This window comes from Ambystoma mexicanum, chromosome 3p, assembly GCF_040938575.1.
Source record: "Ambystoma mexicanum isolate Mex_15411 chromosome 3p, UKY_AmexF1_1, whole genome shotgun sequence".
In the NCBI taxonomy this organism is placed as follows: Eukaryota; Metazoa; Chordata; class Amphibia; order Caudata; family Ambystomatidae; genus Ambystoma; species Ambystoma mexicanum.
This window is the reverse complement of record NC_090925.1, coordinates 805,659,243-805,674,673: the sequence shown is the minus strand read 5'-3', so window position 1 is coordinate 805,674,673 and position 15,431 is coordinate 805,659,243. Positions and strand designations below refer to the sequence as shown.

Below are 15,431 nucleotides of genomic sequence, written 5' to 3'. Positions count from 1 at the left end.
TATAATTGATATTATTCAGGAAGAAATTTCAGACTAAAAGCGGTCCGTTCTACTAGATGTAAGTGTCAGTTAGGCATAGACTGACAGTTATGTACTTGTTTCAAGTAATTTAACTTCTCTTTTAATCTGGATTTGTTCCAACAAACCATTGGTTTTTATTCTTTTTTTAAATATATTTTTCTAATTCTGCATTTATTGGATGCTGAAGAAGACCTTGGACCTCATTACGAGGTTGGCAGTAACCCGCCAGTGCGACCGGCGGGTTGCCGCCAACCCTGTAACACTGAATCCGGCACCTGACTTCCCAGTGCAACCAGGACATTACAAGTCCAGGCAGCGCAGGAAGTCGGGCGTCGGATTTTGTAACTCCCCATCTATGGGAGTGGGTAGATGGAAGCGCCGGCATCGTTGTCCTGAACGCATGGACAAATATATATATAATTCTCTCATAATGTCAATTAAGGGTTAAAATCACCTATTTATTCTTCCCGATATTGTAGCATGCTGATTATGTAAAAATAAGCTCAGCATATTTTTGTCAGTGTGATTCCCAGTAGTGATGTGTCGTTATCAGCAGCGCATGCTGGGGATGCAAGTCATGGTTGAATTGCTTAGGGCATGAGGCCCGACTGTGCCCCCCCTCCACCCCTGTTATCCACTGCACCTACCCTGCAACCTAGTTCAGTGTCCACTGTACCCTCGTAATGGGACCAATGGCCAGTCTCCACAATTCATGGGGCATGGGCTTCAGTCATGCTGCATGCCCCAATAAGTATATCAGAGTAGGCATTCGTCTTTGCCGAGGGTCAGGCCCATTGCCCGGACACCAAAGTTATATCACCATTTTTTTGTACTTATTTTAAAACACATGACAGATTAGCAAAACTGTGCTTTGAGGTCTTTGCTGATGCTCCTCGCGAATGTTTGCTGCAATCCTGTCCAGCACTTCGGGCTGTAGCCACAAGCAGATATTTTCATTTTTTTTTTCCCATTCAAACCTATCCGCTTTCGGAAAACGTAATCACATAGCTGATCCCTGATGCCCATGCCCACTTTAGCCCCATTGCCGGTCCCTCGTGGTCCTGGCCAGTAGCCAGATTGTCCGGGTCATGGCCGGCCAGCCATGACCTGAACAATCTGGCCACTGCCCATGGCCACAGGCTATATACCTCAGTCACCAAAGGTATATCACAATGTATTTATTTATTATTTTAATTTTGTTTTTTTTTAACCTATTTTTTTACACTTTTAAAAAAATAAAACGTAGGCATATTTGCAAAACCATGCTTTTGGGTCCTTACCAGTGCTCCTTGCACGACTTTGCTGCAAATCTGTACATGTTTTATTTTTTGAAGTGTCAAAATGTAGGTACAAGAAATAGTCATATAACTTAACCCCCACTTGACAAAATCCATTCAGACTTTGCACACACATTCAAAGTAGGGTCTATATTCTTTCTCAAAACGTGTGTACAGATTCGTCAAACGGCAATAGTTATAAGCCATCCAAAAATGTTGAGACGCCTATCTAATTTTGTGTCCTATTGGTGAAACCTGACAAACTTTGTATAACCATTCAGGGCGAGTTCTAAAATGATATTGTGGAATTTCATTGTGAGGCACTTATAGGCTGTCCAAAAACGGCTTTTCACTGACCCTGTAATACAGAAATATGCATGTATGTCCCAGAACATCTGAAATGTTCGTGGACATCGGAGAATAAAACGCTTGTGGTTTTAAAATAAATAATAATTTTTGTTGGTTTTTATGGCATATCCCATCGCATCCTCGTCACCCCTCACCTCCCCAGAGATAGTTTAATTTGTTTGACAAGTGCAATGTTGTGTTTTTTAATATTTTACTGCAATGCCCGCGGACTATGGGCGCTGTTCGCAAATCCAACATGGCGTCTGTTTCAAAGGTTTTGATGCACCCCATGTTTTTAACCAACCAATCAGCAGGCTTGTATGATGTCTGCGAACGTCACGCTGCTCTCTGATTTGGTTCAGAGGCATCCGTTGACCCCAACCTAATTTTTGCCAGTTTTTAAGAAAACTACTGGACAGACTTGTACCAAATGTACAAAAGTGAACTTTCAAGACCAAGTGCTACTCCTGGCGCAAACTTGGTGCAAATCTTGATCTGTGTGATTTGCCCGCGCCTGCATTTCCTGCGACGGAAATGTTTGCATGGGGAAATGCACGAACACAAATTGTTTCAAAGCGCTTTCAGGCAAGAGAGGGAACAAGGGGAAAATACAATGACATTTTTACAGGCCATTAACAGTAAGGATGTGAAATTAACTATCGTACTCGGCCTGATGACATTTCAGATAGTGCAAGAGCTAGGACATGGATAAGAAAGGGGAGTGGGAAGGAAATGGAAACAGACAGGCGACTACTTTACTAGGCCTGAAGACATTTCTGGTAGAGCCGGAGGAAAACAAAAGGTGAGGGAGAGGGGTGCAGAAAGGGAGGGGAGGAACAAAACAAGTGACTATCGTACTAGGCCTGACAACCTTTCAGATAGTGCTGGGGGGGAACAGTAAGGAGATGGGGAGCGACAGACGAGGTTGCTATCATACTAGGTCCAGGGACAATTCTAATAGAGTAAGTGCATAGAAGAAAGTAAGGGGAGGAGATAGGAAAAGGGAGAGGGGAGGAGAGAAAGGAGTAAGCAGTCAAAAAGAGTGGAAAAGCAAGAGGGGAGAGCTAATACAATTGCAGAAGTCAGTAATAACACATAATGTTGCAAGCCAGGAAACAAGATGAAGATTGAACCGCATGATTCAGGGCCACTATGGGTACAAGATGCAAAGGAAGTCCAGCATGAGAGTTGAGAAAGGGTGACGCACCGTGAATCAATGAAGTCCATAAAAGTAAAATCCAGCATTGTCCATAAGACTGTGATGGTGAAACCAGAATGTATCGGGCCAGACGCCTGTGTGCAGGAAGGGAGGGGGGCACAAGGGAACAACACGGGGGGACCAGAGGGGGTGAGGATGGCCTGTGGGGATAGAGGGTGCGTAAACACATGTTGGTGCATGCTTACCTGCTGTTTTAGCAGGGGGTCGGACCCTGGATCCTCCTGGTCCGAACAGGTCCAGACAGGAATTGCCCTTTTCGTTGACTTCCCATGCGAACATGCAAGGATACCCCCATTCACTGTTGTTGAGCAGGGTGTTGGGGGGGGGGGCGGTGGGGACCCCCCACCCCCAGAAACCCTGCAGCCTTTTTTTTTTCTCCATACCGACCCCACCTAAACGCATATCACGAAGGTTCAAACTTTTGGTAGTTAGAACTTTTCGTGGTGTGTGTTTTAGGTCTTTTTGTGGGGTCGGTCATTTTTATTCGGACATTTCATCCTAGTCCGAAAATCCATCAATCGGTTTGGGCAGTAGGTGCAAGCAAAATAATGTTTCCATTTGTGTTCGATTTCCACAAATTTTGGGACCCCTCCCATAACTTTGTCTCCACAGGACGACACTACCAAACTTCACAAAATCATTCTGAGGGGGCCATATCATCTTTTTGCAAAGTTTGGTGAGAATTCGTCTGGGGGACAACTTTTATAAGCCACCCAAAACGTGCTCTTTCAATGAGTTGAGCAACTTAACCATAGCTGGTACAGGGCCGCTAGCGCAGGCCCTGTAGTTAATATATAATTTATTTTTAATATATAATTTATTTTTGGGCATTCCTAATTCACTGTTTGGGTTGCTACTGTTTCACAATCACACCCTCTTGAGAGTATAGTCTTCCCTCAGCCCACGTTACCAGAAAATGCAAAGGTTGTATACTCGGTTTTATCTAGTGTTCGCTCTTGGTTTGTAGAAGTAAGATCTGAGTAGGCGCTTTAGTCTCTAATCAATTTCCGAGACACTTACTGACAGGAAAGAGGTGTATTTGGAATATCTGATATCTTTTATAGTACACTATATCCATAGTGTTCGAGTATGTGTGTGAATTGGTAAGATTTATGTAGGTGAGAACTTTTTCTTTTTTGTGGACTAATTGAGTATATAACATTATTGTGACTTTCCTTTATAAAGTAGAAGAGCACCTTTTTGTTGAGATTGACTTTAATAAAAAAAATAGTTTGTTTAAAGAGAAACCTGCCTGTTCCTTTCCTAAAATTGTGGGGTGGGACTGTATAAGTGGGAACATGAGATTAGTCATGTTGGTTTAATGCGTTTATAATTTAAATGTAAAATACAGACCAACATCTTTACTCTCCTCGATGGCGGAAGTTGGTTCATTCCAATGGAACCTCTCCTGCTTTCCTTCTCTGTTCACTTTTCTTGAGCCTCTTCAATATTTTGCCATCTACTCCTTCCTCTCACATCCGTCACATACCTCATAGGTGTGCGCCACTTGTTTCCCCTCTATGTTCTTCACCCAGTGAACTTATCTAGCCTTCCCTCCCTCTCCAGCTTCTTCCTGCACCCCCATCTTCTGGTCTGATTATCCCCGCCACTGCGGTTCACCATCTTCTTCTCTTCAACTCCTCCTTTGATTCTACTCTCCCAACGTCCTTCTCTGCCCCTCCTGTCACCACCAACCTCTTCTGCTGCCAGCCTTGCCTTTCTCCAGCATTGCCTATGTTGCACTGTCTCCTTTGCCAAATGCCCACTCTCCCTTTTCTCTCCCTGCGTTATGGCTCCCACAGGGTTGGGACTTCCATAAGGGGGTTGCACCGGTGTGTCATCCCTCCCCCTTCCTTTCAGGATTTGTCATTTTCTAAATGTGTCACAGTTACAACACCTGAACTTGTAACATGGGGGTTCCCTACACAGTGCAGACGGAGCCTGCATAAGGTTGGTCTGCGATGCATTGATACCGCATGGGGACTGTGGCATGCTGCAAAGTTTCCCCACATTTAGCACCCATTGCTGAAGTGGTGAGCCTGCACTGGTGTATTCCCCTTGTTTGGTATCTGACAGTGTGAAAAGATGTCACAAATCACAGGGCCTAACATGAAGGACCTTGGCTTCCCATGCCATGCTGAATAATGTGCCCCTTCCCAAAATAGCCTGTGGTGCTAAAGGCTGCACGTGACAGACCGATGCCTCTTGTCCTGGCTGTGATGTGACCAAGGGATCCAAACTGTGCATATTTCACTCTAAGTTACTAGGGTAATCCAGACGTGGACCCTTGCTCGCTGTTCTTGGAGATTCACAGCTCCACCTCACTGACGAGGCCCAACCAGACTGAAACGTGTCTGGGGTTGCTGTTGGTACTCTTGTGCAGAAGAGAATTGCCAGGCATTTCGGTGCTGGACTGCCCTTGGGCAGGACAAAGGCTGATATGTAGTGGGAATTTCTCTTCTGTGAAAGGATAGTGAGCTAAAGACTCTGGTTGAGACTCTATCCCGGGATATAAGCCGGTAGTAGAGAAACTCCCAGAACCCCCACCCCCCCACCCTGTTTTGGCTATCATGGTCACCCCACCATCCTCCCACACGCCTCAAGGGTCAGGTCGGGTAAATCTTCACGTATGTTAATCATACTCTTTCATAAATGTGCACAGTAAAAACATGCTGCCGCTTACTGTTCCCTGTGAGCCACAGTAGCCCATCCATGCTTGCTCCATCCAACCTTCGCTTAAGGAAAAAGGCACATCTGAACCTTCACTGCCAGAGCTGTATGTGCAACACTACTTCTAACTGTGCATACTTGTGATCTGGAAATCCAATCAGAATGCTACTTACTTGGGTGCCTTAATCGTCGGATTTAAAATCTCTTCCCAGCAGCAGTCTTCCCTCCCCCAAAGACTAAGGACCTGATTCATGGAAGTGTTTCATAACGGTGCAATACCATAGGAAAACGTTCTGTGAATCGGGCCCTAAATCTAGTTCTATCACGTTTTGTTCCATTGTCAGTCAGGGGTGGGGGGGTCCTTATTGAGAAAAGGATCCTAGTCCTTCTCTCACTAGTCCGGGAGTGGTCACATACCAGTGCCTTAACGAGTTGTATAAAGGTGTTGCTATCTGAATGAGTGCACCACCTGAAACCTAATGCATGCATGTGCCATCTGCACATTGGCACTGGTCAAACCGTGTTTTCACCTCCATGTTGATGCATTGCTAAATCCACAGCTAATTAAATTGGGCATGTTGGCATGTATAACAACCCAAATTGACATTTAAGGATGGTATCCATGCCAAAATGCCCCATTTCCCATGGGACCTGTAGTCCTGCTGTCCCCGTTATCAATCTAGAACTACAAATCCTAGAAGGCAATGGGGAGTGGGGTGGAGGGAACAGAGGTGTCTGGTTGGACGGGGTGGGGGGTGGGTGGGGTGGACAGGACTGGACTAGCATCCCACAAGAGTTGGCTTGTATGGTCGTCCCAAAGCAGATTTGGTATACAGTGGAAATGGGGTGCTAGAATTGTGCCGCTGCAACCTTCATTATTTATTTGCTAATCACGCAGTATTGCGGTCTTCCGTCACTAATGGTTTCATGATTTCTCCTTTCTTTCCCAGCACTGATACCCCACTCCTCGTCTGAAGGTAAGACACAGTTTCAATGCCTCGACTCTTCTTGGTTGTCACCTTTGTGAAAACAAAAAGTCTGTCTGAAAATCTTAAGAAGTGTTTGTCGGAGCAAAGGTTCTGCTTTGGTGCGATTATTGTGCTCCATTGGATTTCTTGGTGCCCCTTTCTTGCAAGTAGACTGAGCTGAAGAGACCAGGTATTGAGGACTATTCATGGCAAAACGATTTTATTCGCCAATAAGTTTAGGAGGCCATGTATTCCAAAAGTGGTTAAAAAATGTGAAGACACAAATTCTGCTCAATGGGGCACCTAATGGATAATCCGGCACGGCCTGCACAGCCAGTGGGCAGGACATACACTTCAGCTCCTATTTTTGTTTGATTGCGAGTGTGTTGCACCATTGGGTGTGTTTGCCCTTTGTGTTACTGCTAGGCAGGGGTGTTGCTAGGTCTGGAAAAGATCGGGGGCTAAACTATTGTCGGAACTTGGGGATAGCTAGCAGTATGGCTGTGGCACCTGAACTTCTATCCGGGGCTACAACCAAAAGACCCAGGGCTATCGCCCCCTTAGGCCCTCACACCCCTAGCAACGCCTCTGCTGCTATGTTTGACCCTTTGTATGCTGAGCACAGTGCATTGCTTGTTGCCTATTTTTGATTCTTATGTTCTCCAAATTTTGATTATAGGCGTTCAAATGCCATCATTTTCCATGTATTGCCATGACATTCCCAGTGTGATGGAATCCAAAACCTGACCCTGTCAGGTGAAGACCCGTCTGAACCTGGGGCGAGATGCTTTCTACAGCGCTTTCCAGAGCCAGTTCTGCCCCAGAGGCGGGGTGTGCGAGTTCAGAGGGCCCCAGCCTCTGTCCCTTCCACTGTGCCTGTCTGTATGAGGTACCACCTTTTCTGGCCCCCATACCGGTGATGCACAATGCTGGCCAGCCTTTTCTGTTCACCCCCCACCCCCCTCCCTCTCGAGTACTACCTCACCTATAGGGTCTGGGGCTGAAGGAAAGAGTGGGAGAGCTGCGGGGAACTGTAGGTAAGAGTAGGAGAGCTGCGGGGAACTGTGAGACTGCAGAGATCTGCAACTCAGACCAGCAGTCCAGAGGCTCTACATGACACAACCTATAAACTTGATTTTACCTTCGCCAGTACCGCGGGTTGGTCTACATATCAAACCTTCAATCCAGACACTCTGTATAGCTCTGACACAAACCATGGAATTGACGAACTTTAACGGGCTGCCATTCCCCAATGCCAGAATACCTGTGTACAAAAAGAGTGGGGCTTAAAGCTCTTTGTGTTTGCATACCTGTAACCCAACCGCTGGGGAGAAAGAAGCCAGTAGTTGGCCGGGGAACCAGCTGAGGCAAAGAACCAAGGGAGGGGGATCAAAAGGACACGGAAAGCAAGGCTGCGTGGGTTGCTCGTATGAGGTCAATAGAAGAGTCGCACCAACAGACCAAGTGGAGTAAGAATGGTGCAGAGATTTATGGAGGAACATTTCTGAAACCGTGTGCAAGGTGAGATATTGGTTGGTGAGAGAAAGTGGTACTTGATTGCATGCAAGGTGAGTGAGACTAATGGAGGGAGAGTAGGGAGTGATCAAAGAATGAAAGGTGAGGGTGGTAAGTAGTGTGGAGAGGGAGAGTAGTAGAATGGGGAAGAGCAGAAGCAAAGTACCTAGGGGAGTAGAAGTAGATGAGTGACCATCAGAGAGACATTGGGAGAGAGTGTGAGGAAGGAGGGGGAAGAATGTAGGGAAAGGAAGGATCGAACACCAGGGCGAGGAATGCAAGGGTGTGCAAGTAGAGACCTGGGTGATTGGAAGGCAGCTGTCCTTAACAACATTCATACTCTGGGGACCCAGGTTAGGATTAACCTAGATTTTCTTCCCAGAGGGAGAGCAAGAGAAAGGGTGTTTAGAGCATAGCAGGGATTACCAATCTCTTGTGACCGTGAGACCTGGGCTAGGAAGGGAACCACTAACGAGAGACAAGAGAGGGACTCCCCTTAGTGAATCTGTAATCAATGCGCCACCCATAATGTCGACTATTAAATTGCTGACTCCCGTTATGGCGCGGCAGTGATCACATAGATTACTGTGCCCTGCATCCCCATACTCGCCCCCCCCCCACCCCATCCACGTACCTTTTTTGTGGCACACAGTGAAGTGTGTCACCGTCTCGCTTCCGATACTGACGCCGCAGGGTCCTTTTTTAAAGAATATTTTTCTTTTTTTTTTACTTATCCCCTGCTTACCTTTACTGTGCCCAAGAGGAGCGGAGGCACCCCCGCAACCCAGCTCTGCTTGGGCTCAGAACGGAAGTCAGGATTTTGTGTGCACCGAAGTTGCAGTAACTGCAGGGGTGCAGTACTGGAGGCGACATTTGTGTACGTTTTCCCCCTTAGTGAGTCCCTCAATTATTTCAATGGTTTTTATTGAACTGTCTGAGAGTTGATGTGTTCTTGAGGCCATCTATGACACTAGATACACTCGTATGGCAAATCGTATGTATGGTATTGCTTTGAAAGGAGAATTATGTATATTGTGCTAACGAACTGGAGAGGTATATAAGCACATTACCAAGACCCGTACAAGTATAGATGCAACTGTATGTATAGTTTTAATTTTATTGTGCGTTTGTAAGGCACTCGTACATAAAGTAAATTGTGTTTCAAAGCGGCCACAGGGCAACAGGGAGGGAACATGGGAGTGAAGGGCAAATATAACAATGAAGAAAAAGAGAGGCGGTCCTACTAGGCCTTGTGAGCATTCAGAATGTGCAAGTACAGGGAGACAGTAGGGATGAGGGAGGAGGCAGGGATGGGGTAGGTTCTAGGAATACCATGGAGGGAAGTGCTAGTGAGTAAGTTGCAAGCAGCTGTTCAGTATAGGCCCTTTTTAATTTGACGAGACTCCACTAGGACTGCATTATTATTTGATGGTCGTAGCTTGCTCCCATATGTAGATTTTGCTTTGGATAGTGTTACTCACCACTCTGAGTAGGCCGAAGATACAGAGATAATGCCTTGGAGATGTTGGTGGTATAAGATTCCAAACTCAGCCTTCCATCCCAGCTCCCCTCAGTAAAAGACTCAGGCTTCCTCAAAGAGGGGCTCTTTTCCACAATGTACCTCTCTGCTGTTTTAGTTAGAACAGACAGAGCTGTCAATTGAATGAAAGAGCGGGGAGAACACACACCGCCAATACCAATGCTGCAAAAGAATGCCAAGATATTAGACAGTGTTGATATATGCAAGTAATTAGAACAGATGAAATGATGGGACAACTACCTATATAGATATTGGAGTTGAATTTCCCCGGGAATGATCTAAATAAAGAATAACACAAATGAGTGGAATTGAACTAATTCAGTATTGGTTCCCACTATAGCTATAGGATTGATAATCACTGACCTGAAATAAGATAGTAGAGTAAGAGGAGTCCAGGATTCTGAAGACAACGACAGGAGAAAATAACAAACGGGGAAGTCAGTACAGGCAAGTAACCCCGAACGGCACGAGGGATGCACTAGTGCCGGGTCGGTGCAATTCAGGAGGGCGCTCATGTGCACTTAAGAGCAATCACAAGAAAAGTCACTCAATGTCCCAGAATCCAACAGAAGACAATATCCAAGGCAGGCAATAGGTATGTACCAGAGTACACGAGTATAGCTGAGTAGCTGTTGAGATGATCCGGATAGAAGACTGCAATTGAATAGCAGAGCAGCAGCTGGGAAGAACCGCCACAGAAGAGAGCCGTATCCAGTAGCGTTCCGAGTCCAACAACCAGATGAGCACGACAGGAATAAAGGATGAGACGAGGCAATCCAAAAGTCAGGCAAAGGGTCAAAACCAGGAGTTTAGATACGGATTTGTGTAAGGAAACACAAAGAGGAAACGGTACAAAAACCGCGTGTAGCTGGTAACGCTAATTAGCAGCAACGAGCCCCTTGGAAGACCGTGGTTTTATAGTCGTAAGAGGGGCGTGGCTTGCTGTACGTCTTCCACGTACAATACGTGTCAGGTGACCTGGAGTGCGTCGACGTTTGTACAGACGCCATTGTAGCTTGTACCTGGACCATAGAGGAGCCTGTAAAGAAGTTGTATTTTGCAAGGATGCCCACGGGGAAGTCTGAAGTGTAACAGATAGGCATTTATCACACCATTGATGCATTGCAAAAACACCCTTGAACTATGTTCACTTTTGTCTCTTACTTTGATACCATGCCTTCCTTACATGCCCTAATGGCGCATTGTAACCCTCTCCCTTGAACCCTTGCCAGGCCCACTTTGAATATTCCCAACATCACACAGGGCATGTCAGCAACTGAGATGAGGAAGAAGCAGTGAGCGGTAATAACTCCCAGTGAGATTCAATATCAGCTTCCCCTCTTACTCATGCTTGTGAGAAACCAGAAGGTGTCAACCAGTGGCCCGGATACTGCCATCGCTATTGGATCCAGGTCCTGGGGGTGGACCAGTGCGGGAGGATCACCTGGATTTGGGAGGGGTGGAGGTCTTCAGGGAGGGGAAGTGGGACACCGACGGGTGAGATGCGGTAACACCTTGTCCCCATCCTACCTCATAGGATATTCAGAAGCTCTACCCCTGCTCCCTTTTCCAACACAAACGCCTTCCTACACCGTGACAATGGACTAACACCCGAGCCGTTTACCTGACATCTCCCAACACAAGTGTCAGGCAGAGTCAGGCAATTGACAATAACTACGCACACCTCGCGTCCCTTTGCCTGCCCCACAGGGATGAAAGGCGGAGCACGAGAGCCTACTTCGATCAAGGCCGAACGCATAAGGAAGCAGCTATTCCGGACCGGCAGTTCAAACTGAGGAGAAAGGCGGAGAAACCTGGAGGGATGACTAGGAGGGAATCGCCCTTGCCCTTTTCACCTCAGACCTGCAAAGCCTTCGAAAGAGAAATCATAAGACTGGGAAATCCAGCTGGTGTGTGGTGTGACTGGTGTCGGCACACAGGGCCCTACTGTGATGATAATCAAAGTGGGGAGAAGCACTTGCCACTGTGGTGCCGACCTTAACTCCCGAGACAAGAGACTCCAAGAGTTCAGCACAACCGGTGAGTCAGAGAAAACCGATAGTGAAACCGAACTGTGCGGGGCCCAAGGTTGCAGGCGGCAACTTTTGTTTGAAGAAAGAACTGGTGGAATTGAACTTGCAAGAAACCCTAAGACCATGTTTAGACGCAGAGTGGTCAGGCAGCGTGGTGCACTCATTCGAAGGACTCTGATTGAAGCCTTTTTGAGGCCTTTGGAGAGGCTAGTGTAAAGTGTCATCCTACGAGGGTTGAGAAAAAAACCCTCGTACACTCAATAGTCTTTGACACATTAGCGAAATCTGATTAACTTGTGAAGCTGGCAAATGTGAACCCAAAAGAGGGATGCCTACGAATTGGAAATTGTGAAGTGAAAGGCCGTAGTGAACCCGATTGAGGGAGACTGACGTTGAAAGAAGGACCAGAGCCCGGCTGAGGGGGATCCAAAGGGGTGAGGGGCAGTCGGCCAAGGTGAAAAGATTGCCAAAGGAACTTTTGTTTATTGTTTCGGTACAGCCAGCCTTCTAAGGCAAGAGACTTTTCCAAGAAACACTTGGCCCCGAAAGGTTCTGGCATCGCTGAAGGAAACTGTAACCCCGTGCTGGCGAGGCCCAGGAGTGTACTGTCCTCAAAGGTCCTGCCTTGTCCCATGCTAAAAAAACATGGGGAAGGGCGACCCAGCCATACCGTCCTGACTTATCGTTTGGTGAACACTTTCTTTTCTTGAACACTATGCCACACTCTTTTGTAACTAGTTGTAAGGATTGGCAATAGGTTTATTTAGTATAGGCCCTTTTTATTTGAGAAGATGCCACTAGGACTGCCTTATTATTTGATGGTCGTAGCTTGCTCCCATCTTAAATTTAGGGTTTCGATTAGGAGTTTTCCTCACCTATTATACAGTTTAATAAACACACTTGAACTGTGATCACTTGTGTCTGTCTTTACTGTTGGTACCATGAGTTCCTTACAGTACCAGCGGACTGTGTCAACCACTCAGTCAGATTCAGGCCTACAGGAGGCTGCACAACTGTCCAGTTTGGTGGTGCAATGCTCTGAGCTATGGTTCTTGCTTTCCCATAGTGCAAATATGCCCACTATTACAACTTTAGAGAGCTTCGAGACAGTACCCTATGAACAAGCATTGGCCGATTTGACCCTTTTTTGGCTGTGCAAGTCAGAAAAATGTGTCTAGGAGGACGTTGCCTCTGCAATTTGTTCCCAAGTAGGAGCCATTTGGAATCCAAAGATGGACCTTTCTAGAGCCTAAATACATGAGGGATATCTTGAGCAAGTAGACGGTGCACCTCAAAAGGTAGAAATTGAGAGGTATGCAGGTCTAAAAAGATTTTGCTTCAATTGTGTGGCATTGATAGTTACAAGTAGGGCCCTGCTGGGATATAAACTAATTCCAAACCTCAGCTGAAAAGTGGAACACATTTTGTGGTTCCCATTAAGCAATTCATTTTGTTTCAAATAATATGGGATATAGAGATCAACCAATCAAATATTGCAAGGACAAATAAGGTACATTAATCCATTAAAAACACACTGATATGTAAAATTAAGGGGACCATAACCCCTTGAAATAGGGGCACTGACAAACTGCCTAGGGACACAAACTGCTGCAAATAGAGGGCATTACAGGGTGATTAGTTAATTGGGTAAACCAACAGAGGATGCCACATTGGGGGATTAAATTGATTAGGATGGAGGGGGCTGGAAAGAGCCATTTGGCGCCAAATCACAAACTTAATTGATGCAAATGTGGAATGAGAGGCACAGATGGGTGCTGAACAGTATGTACTGAAGGTAGAAACCATGGGAACTACTGACTGTGCAAATGTGCAACACAGAGTACACACGAGGGACACTTGGGCTTCTGTGTTATAAAGGATGCATTGTGGTGGCCAAATGAGACACTTGGTGATCAATGAGAGGGTAATGTCTGGATGGGCCCCAAATCGCCTTAACCCAAGCAGGCCTAGCACTTAAGGAATGGGTCCCCATTTGTACGTAAAGCAAGTCTATTGTACAATCTTCCGAGGCGGAGATAGATGACGCAGCAGAGTCAAACTATCCCAAGTCTCGCCGAACCACATATGTTGACACATTATATACATATACGCTCCCATATATTTTATTACAATCCACCCTCCACATGTAATTGGATACAATCTGTACAAAGAAATCCCATCTTTCTCCAATTCCTCCATTCGCATTGGTCATCAATATCTAACACACCCCTCTTTGGGATTCATCTGTGGTAGGTCGTGACATCATGACATGGTTACAAATTCATATGCAAACCTAATTTATTACAGATCACAAATTGGCCTGAAACCTCTTAACCCAGAACATAATTGCAAATGGTTCACATGGATTCTTCAAATGACATGAGGAAAGCAGAATAAACAGGTTCCCTTTCAACTGGGGATGACTATCTCGTCCACCCTGACTTTACTGGTGTCCTGGAACACTGCACTCTAAATAGTTATAATTTCAGCATGCACAGCACATCCTGAGAACACAAGCAAAACCCCGGAGTATCAGTCACCTGGCATTGAGCGTCACTTCACCCCCATGTTTATTGCTGGTCGAAACAAATGCCCTGATCCAGGCTCCCATACACTTAAAATGGATTACACCTGCTTTTGCGATACTGCCAAGCCATAAAGGCCCCGGCAGGTTGCTGAGCTGACCATCTGAGAAGGCTGTAGTTACTAATTTCCCCTTCCCCTTCCTTTGGCCTCTGAAACCAGTTTCTCAAAGTCACTTAAAATTGATCTCCTGAGAACCCTAACTGCAGAGTTTAATCCTTTTTTATTAAAAAAAGCAGCCCTGAACCTGTACTTTATAACTCCCTGTGTATATATAGATCAGTGTGCATGCATGTTTAATAACCGTCATGGTGTTCTCTATGACCAGTCCCCTTCCTCGCATGCGAATTGTAATAACTCCTCGCTGCCCACCCTCTAAGCACTTCATCGCACATTATATCTGGATTGTGTTTTATATTTCATTTGGTGTTTTTGGCATTTTTCTTTCTACCTGCGTGCAAATCCTAATATGCATCAACTTAAACAAAAGGTAACACTAAAGTAACCCACCCATTCACATTTAAGAAGACTGGATACATATGAAAATATTCCAATCTGCCAATAACACTGAGTCACCAATACGCCATGTGCAATATGAAACCATCTTCGTCTTTGGGACCTTTCCTGACCATCCCAACAGCAAACTAGGGACAAGGAGGAGCTTTTAAAAGTTGATGGGGAATCTTTCTGGGATGGGGGGCAAGGGGGGAGAGCTAGGGAGAGAACACGAGAGAGAACGAGAACACATTCTCTCTCTCTCTCTCGCTAGACCAAAAAACACTATTGTGAAGTGATCCAGTGAAATGGCGCTGACCTAGCAGGGCAAGCTCTGTTCATTAAACCCGTTTATAACTTTCCCTAACAATGTCTCACAACTGCAGACCAGGCTTTTTGGGGGTTTGGGGGTGGTTGCCATTAAGATGATGAAAGTAGTACTAGGTAAATTACAGAGAACACAATTCAAAATCAATTGTCTGTGGGCATTAAGTTGAAAAAGAAATGGTACCATTAAAACATTACCAGAAAAATGTCATCAGAAACATCCTTCGAAAAAGCCCCAACACTGGATAACGTGAGGTAAGATTTACCTGTACATTAGAACTGGAAGCAAAGTACAAAAGTAATTCAGGAAGTTCATAACCAAATGGGAAGTTCGTATTGTAAATGGAGACCTTGACGTCCATCCAGTAACAAACTGTCATTTTGCTGCATAAAAGGTAGCAGGCGCCCCTCTAGAAAGAACATGGCATGATGGCA

The 15,431-nt window shown here is 45.8% G+C and overlaps 1 protein-coding gene across 1 annotated transcript in view; it reads left to right on the top strand.

The window, feature by feature from the left end:
* Positions 1–15,431, top strand: part of LOC138580910 (serine protease 33-like) — a 130,856-nt gene that overhangs the window by 27,469 nt on the left and 87,956 nt on the right. Inside the window, exon 2 of the mRNA XM_069651840.1 lies at positions 6,486–6,512. Within this exon, the coding sequence (XP_069507941.1) occupies positions 6,486–6,512 (27 nt within the window). The remainder of the gene's footprint in view (positions 1–6,485; positions 6,513–15,431) is intronic.